Source organism: Orycteropus afer, unplaced genomic scaffold (assembly GCF_000298275.1).
Source record: "Orycteropus afer afer isolate SDZICR_OR568_19922 unplaced genomic scaffold, OryAfe1.0 scaffold00244, whole genome shotgun sequence".
Lineage (NCBI taxonomy): Eukaryota > Metazoa > Chordata > Mammalia > Tubulidentata > Orycteropodidae > Orycteropus > Orycteropus afer.
The window spans coordinates 3,276,745-3,283,683 of record NW_006921831.1 but is presented as its reverse complement, the minus strand read 5'-3'; the positions used below and the strand labels follow the sequence as shown (position 1 = coordinate 3,283,683).

Sequence of the window (6,939 nt, the reverse complement as noted above, 5' to 3'; positions counted from 1 at the left end):
GCGGCGGGGAAGCCAGTGGGGGTCCCGGGCGGGGCCCGGAGCCAGGCTGGCGGGACCCGAGGCCGTGGGCAGAGCCCCGGCGCGGAAAGCGTGTTTTGGCGCGTGCACGGCCCGAGCAGGCGTGGGCCAGGAGGGCCGCGGCGTTCTGGGGGCGGCGGGCCCCAGATGAGGCCCGCCGGGCAGCGACCCGAGTCGGGGCGCGAGGCAGTGTCTGCAGACAATTGGTTTTCACACTGGGCTTGGGGGGCTGCCAAACACCCGCATGAGCAGGAGGGCCCTTGCCCTAAGACGCACCCCGGAAGTCAGCAGCCCTGCCAACATTGCAGGGACTTAGAGGGAGGGACGGGGGCCAGTTCACACGCAGAGGGGTGCAGAACGACACCCCGTGTTCTGGGGCGGAGGGCAGCGTCCACTCAGCACATCTGCCCGGGGACTTCCACCGGGACCCTCGCGGGTTCCCAATGGGCAAGGGCCGGGCTGCCCAGTAGGTCCTGGGGAGAGGTGGCTAATGTGTCTGGGGAGGTGTGTGCGTAACTCTTGGGCTGAGTAGAACGTGGGGCGTGGGCACTTCAGACGGGGCGCTGTGCTGGGCTGGAGGGGCAGCAGAGGTGTGACCCGGCCCTTGTAGCATGCATGGGCCTGCAGGGCTGGGTGGGGTTGGCGCTCAGCTGGGACCAGGTCAAGCCCTGCCTCTGGGACCGAAACCCGGGGGTCACCCAGCGAGGCGTGCAGACGCAGGGCCCCGGAAGTCGGGGGAGGTGTGGCTGCCACCAGGCCCAGAGCAAGCTTTGGGACTTGCTGGGGGGTGGGGTACATATGTAGTCAGCGGTGGGGGCCAGGGGTGCTGGAGGGGGTGAGGCTGAACAGCAAGGAATTGCACTCAAGAGAGGTGAGGTCCAAGGGCTTATGAAATGCCCAGGGGGCGGCTAGCCGAGACCCAGGGGATGGGTGGGTCTGTGGGCGCAGGTGGGCTGGGCTGGGCTGGTGCTCCCCCGGGCAGAGGGAGAGGGGCCCCACCAGGTGCAACAGCATATTTCAGACCCAGGAGAGAAGAGTGTCAGTGGTGTGGGTGGGCCCAGAGCCAGGTCTGAGGCCTGCAGTCGCATGGACGTGAGGCTGTGGGCAGGATGGACAACCCCGGCCCCTCCCGGCAGCCCGGTGCTTCAGACCCGGGCCTTCCTGACTTGCCAGCCCTCGTAGAGCCGGAGAGCAGTAGGCTCCCTGGGTCCCAAATGCAGAGTCTAGAGGTGTGGAGGGCCCCGACCATGCCCACAGTACCCAAGTGCCCCCGACTCTGCCCCATGCTGAAGTGCCACAGTCGGTCACCAGGGGGAAGGCGTGAACCCCAGAGGCCACCCTCCCTTGGGTCTGGACCACCATCCTGACTAGGAGAAGTTCCCACCTGGTGACTGCCCTCAAAACTGGTGCCCACCTCAGAGCTTGGAGTCTTGGGCCCCCGACCGGCGAGGCCTGTGCCCAGCAGGGGCTCTGCTGTTGGGGGCCGGTGTTTCAAGGTCTCCATCACACACTTTCCTTGCAGGTACCCACTCTACCAGGTGGGTGGCCCCCAGCTCCGCGTGTTCCGCACCAACTTCTTCATCCAGCTGGTGCGGCCTGGCTCGGCCCAGCCCGATGACACCGTGCAGTTCCGGATCCCCCTGGAGTAAGCTGGGGCGATTGGAGGGAGCGATGCGTGAGTGGCCCACCGGGTGGGCTGCCACGGGGGTGCAGCCAGCAGCCCGCTCAGTGGGTCCCGGTGTGGTTTGGACCCCATGGCTCCTCGGGCGCCTGGCATGTGGCCCTGCTCCCCCTCCACCTGGGGGTTCCCCTCCAGCGGCCAAAGCACTGGGGCGTTCTGGAATCTTGGGGCCTGTTCTTCCCTGCAGCACAGCCAGGCCCAGAGGCTGGGGGCGTGTGCTCTCCTACTGAGGAGCCCTCCCCACCAACAGGCACCAGTCCGTGTCCGCAGTGCCAGGTGCCCCTCTGGGCCTCATCTGCGCTTGTCCTAAAGGGCAGCAGCACTGACCCTGGTTTACAGACAGACGCTGCAGCCCCGACCTGGGGTCACACACTGCCGGCCCCCGTGCCCTGCACAGACCTCAGCAGCCGTGGACGTGGGTGGGCCCACCAGGCCCTGGATGGTCCCTTCTCAGCAGTGCCACCCTCTAGGGTTAGGTCTGTTTGTCTGGTGCTGGCTCTCAGAGGGGTGGCCGCAGGCAGTGAGGGGCTGACAGCCACGTTCCAGCCCCAGCCGGGTGGCTGAGTGCGTGTGTGCCCGGCCCGGCCGCCCTCGCATGCAGGCGGGGCGCCCTGAGCCCTCAGCCTTGGCGGCCTGGGTCAGCCTCTTCCCTCCTCCTGACCAGGATGACCAGGGTGGACCTCAGGAACTACCTGCAGAGCATCTACCAGGTGCCGGTGGCGGCCGTGCGGACCCGGGTGCAGCACGGTGAGTGTGTGGCTCCCGCCAGGCCCACCGCACAGGCCTGGGGATGGGCACAGGGAAACCGAGGCCCCGGGGTCACACACGGTAGCAGAGCAGGGACTGGGCCCAGCTGCTTTGAGCGCTGATTCTGCCACGTCTTGCCTCAGGGAGTGTCCGAGCTGGTCCCTTGTCCCCGTGACCTGCCAGCCCCCTACAGTGCCCCCAGTGCAGCAGCCCCGCTGCCTCGGAGACAGGGTCCCACGCTGAGGTCCTGCAGCTGTAGCTACAGTTCTCTTCCCCCCCTTGTCCCTCTGCTGCTGACCTGTGTCCCAAAGCTGGGACCCTGCCCGCCCCCTCGCCGACCGTGGCCCAGCACCGAGGGCACTGTTCCGATGGACTCAGGGTGGCTGCATTTCTGAGGGAGAACGAAATGACTGGGGCTGCACCCCTGAGAGTGTAACTCAGTGTGTTCTGCAGTCCCTTGGGGTGCGGTGGGCTGTGTGTGGCCGTGCTCGCTGTTGACACTGTGGGCCCTCGTTTTCTGAAATGGGGCTCTGGCTCGGTCATGCTCGGAGCGGAGAGTCATTCTCCCCTCCTCTCCCTCCCCCAGGTTCCAACAGGAAACGGGACCACAGAAACGTGCGGGTGAAAAAGCCGGACTACAAGGTCGCCTATGTGCAGCTGGTGAGCCCCAGTGTGCTAGAGCCCAGGGCCACCCGATCTGTGATCTGTCACACTGTGGCCTCCCAGCGGGCGGGGCGGGGGCCTGTTCTGGGACCGGAGGCCCAGAGACAGCTCTCGGGGAGCCAGGGTCCCGAAGTCTCTGCAGAGCCCCAGGGTTGCAAACAGAGTAGCCCCTCGTTGGGCTCGGGCCCACCAGGCATGAAGGGCCCTGTCTTCAGTGCTGTTTGGGGGCCCCAGGTGTGGGCCAGCGCAGTGCCCCTGACACCACGGGGTACCACCACGGGGCTTGGGCACCTCCTGCCAGATGGGCCAGTGCTGTGCTCTGGAGGCCTGTGCACATCACAGGGGCTTGGAAGCTGCTGTCTGGGGTGGCCCAGCCCCCAGGAGAAGGTCTGGTGTTGCCCCAGCAGCCTTTGGCTGTGGGCAAGACCAGCAAAGCCGAGCCTGGGTGTGGGTTCTGCGCCGAGTCCCAGGGGAGGCAAAGTGGTTAACTCAAGTGTCTGTCCTGCTCGAACGCACTAAAGGCCAAGATGCCCAGCCTGGCCCCAGCCCGTGGTCTGTGGGCAGTCCCATGCCCTCGGGGTCCCTAGTGTGCACAGCCCAGAGGGAGCAGGTACTGGGCGGGGCACTGGGGTCCACCACTAGATGGCAGTAGCGTTATTGGGAAGGTGCCCTGGCGGCCAGCTCGATTCTAGGCGTGGGAAGGCCTCGTGGAGACTGGTGGGGGTGGCCGCTTTTTTGGACACGGTCACGTCTGTTCCAAACAGGGGTCCGCTCAGTATTTGACCCAGTAATTGCTGTGTGTCAAGCCAGCCAATCCGGGCGCCTGGCGTGGCCACTGGCCTTATACAGGCCTGTGTGGCCTGGCGTGAAATCGGCAGACATCTGTCCCCGGTGTGGCATGTGGGTTGACGTCCCTGTGCCGGCATCCACCGCTAGCCACTTCAGGAGGCGGGCTACGGTTACAAGTAGCTTTTAGTCATCCGAGCCCCCGCATTCTTCACGGGGCCCCACCTCGGCCCTGAAAGCTGACCGGGCCGGCCCCACCGGGTGCCTGCAGCTGCCTCTGGGATCGGCCACTATGGGATACACAGCACAGCAACTGGGCACAGCCGTGGCCCGAGCTGGCCTAGCCCTTCCAGAGCCCCAGGGCTGCCAGGACGTTGGGACCCAGCCTGCTCACAAGGGCCCCTGGGCCTTGGACCCCTCTCAGCCACATGTCCAAACAGGTCTTTCCCTCTGGGCTGGTGCACCCGGCCCCTGTGGGGCTTCTGACAACAGCATGAATTGTAATGTGCACTGAGACCACCAGATCCGCCAGCTGAGTGACAGGCTGCAGAGAGGTGCCCAGCCCGGGGCCCACACTTCTCCCCTGATAAACGGCCCTGGCCAACCCCTGTTCTCTCATAACAAAGGCGCTCTGACAGGCTGAGGGAGCCACGTTTTAATGACAGGCGGGCAGCAGGGAGGCCTGGGCAAAGACAAAAGCCGGAAGGGCTACTGTGGGCGCCTTGGAGCCAGGCTGCCTCCGCCTCAGAGTGCTGGCCTCCCCTTCCCTGTCATGCCCTAGAGCTTTCAAGTTCAAGGTCACTGTCATTGGAAAGGGGCCGTCCCCACAGTTGCCTGTGGCCTGGGCACCCACAGACTGCTTGAGGCGCCCAGGGTTTCTCCATGTCCCCTGAAGCCCCTGTAAGTCATTGTCTTCATAATGTATTTCCAGGTGTCATTTCAGGCTTTTCCTGCCCTGACGAGCTAACAGTCCCATCATGATAGGACACCCATGTCCCCGACCTAGGCAGTCGCCCAGCACATGAGCTGCCTCCCTTTGCTGTTTCCAGAAGGGCAGGAGCCCTGGCTGTGGGAACGGCTCCCACGCCAGTGGTGCTGTCTCCCTCTCAGCAGTGGCCTCATGTCCCGTGTCACGGGAGCCGTTCCAGGCCATCCTAGTCACACCTGGCCACCTGCCCACGTTTCTCCACAGAAGGGGTCTCTCAGAGCAGCCACGTGGGCACCATCAGACTGACTAAAACTGTCCAGGTCCAAACAGCCTCTCCTGGTCCCACGTACCCAGAAACGGCGGGGACAGAGGTGGGGCCGGCTCCTCTCCCGCGCCTTTGCTGCGGGTCTCCCGAGCGGCTGGGTAACACTTGCAGATGAAAAGGCCCCAGGCAGCAGTATCCCCATCAGGCCAGCCCCCCGCCCCGCCCCACCACCCTCTGACCCACGGTGGAGGATGCAGGCCCGCTAATGCACTGGGCCGTCCTGGCTTGTGGGCCACCGAGGTGGGCACTTCTCTTGACGACCCTGAGCTTGTAGGGCCTCTGGGCACGTGGGGTGGGAGCAGCGCCATGCAGCAGTGACTTGCCTTTGACAAGGTGACCCCCATGCGGTGCCTGTGACGAGAGCCCATGTGGTTCGAGGGCACCGTGAGGGGAGGTGGTTCCCTGTCTTCATCAGGCAGCTGCGAGCCAGGCTGCACCCGGCCTGCCTGACAGCCGAGGTCTCATCACAGCTGATTGAAGGGAAGATGGGAGAGGAGGCTCTGTCCTTGTCACAGAGTGTGCGGCAGGTGGGCTGCCTCCCCCCAAGGGGCATTTCCGCAAGAGTCACGGAGCCCGGGCGCCCACCTCATTGTGGTCCTCTGCGTCTGTGGCTGGTGCCCCAGGAGAGGATGGGCCCCGAGCATCTGATGCCTGTTCCTCTAGGCGCACGGGCAGACCTTCACGTTCCCCGACCTGTTCCCTGAGAAGCCGCCGGGCGCCGAGGGCGGCACTGACTCGGACCTCCAGGAGCAGCTCCTGCAGGAGCAGCAGCAGAGGCAGAGCAGTGACCCCAGGCGTGGCGGCGTCCCCTCCTGGTTTGGCCTGTGACGGGGACGGTGATGCACCCGGCCTCTGCAGATGCTAAAACCAGCCCCGTGACCCCAATAAAAGCCTTGCTGTGTGGAGAACGAGCTGGCGGCTCCGTCTCCTGTCCCTGCTGGCTCTCTCTTGCGTGCGGCCTGACCTATGCTCCAGGGCCCTGGCTGCTTCCTGCCTCCCATCTGACCAGTACAGCCACGTGGCTCTCGGAGTGGAAGGGGACTCAGGGCTGGATGAGGCAGGTGGCACCTGCCGCCAGGAGCGTCCAGCCCTCGCCCTGCTTGCTCAGGGGTAGTGACAAGTCCTCAGAACAGCCTGAGGCTCCGTGTGAAAAGGCAGGAGGGGCGAGGTGTGGGTAGGCCTGTGGCCCCAGGGGATGGCAACAGAAGAGGTTTGGGGGAATTTCCATGCAGGGAGCAGCAGGGCTGCGTGAGGGCTGGCCCGAGGTCACAGTGCAGGCCAGCCCTGCCGAGGAGCAAGCAGAGAAGTGACTGAAGCCTGGTGGCCAGGGCTGGGCCCCTCCATGGCCGTGCGTCCAGGTGCAGCCACCTCGCCCTGGGCTGGGGCCATCTCCTGCACCCAAGGGGCTGAACGCTGCCTCCCGGCCCTGCCAGCCGCCTTCCAGCCCATTCCAGAAGCAGGCCGGGTGCACAGCGGCATCGCCTTCCTTGGGCCGCCCAGGGACTGCCCCGGTGAGCTGCCCACTGCCGGCGGCCTTTCTCTGGCTCCAGCGGCTCAGTCGGCTTTCCCTGCCTTCCTCCTGACAGGGCGGCTGGGGAAGGGAGACCGGGCTCCTGACAGCCCTCCCGGTGCCCCTGCAATGGGGGACACTCACCTGCGTGGGGACCCCAAGCCCTGGCTGCTGCTCTGTGCTGCCTAATCTTCCTTTGCTCGTTGGTAGATTTTTAACAATATGCTGTTTTTAGAGCACGTTCTCGGTCACCCCTCGACAGGCTGAGGTTTGGGGATCAG

General features: G+C 65.4%; 1 protein-coding gene across 1 annotated transcript in view; it reads left to right on the top strand.

Annotated features, from left to right (window-relative positions):
- The window catches only part of MRPL23 (mitochondrial ribosomal protein L23), an 8,781-nt gene extending 2,805 nt beyond the window's left edge, over positions 1–5,976 (top strand). Inside the window, exons 3-6 of the mRNA XM_007949338.1 lie at positions 1,541–1,663; positions 2,364–2,446; positions 3,033–3,106; positions 5,812–5,976. Coding sequence (XP_007947529.1) covers positions 1,541–1,663; positions 2,364–2,446; positions 3,033–3,106; positions 5,812–5,976 — 445 coding nt within the window. The remainder of the gene's footprint in view (positions 1–1,540; positions 1,664–2,363; positions 2,447–3,032; positions 3,107–5,811) is intronic.
- The last annotated feature ends 963 nt before the right edge of the window (positions 5,977–6,939 follow it).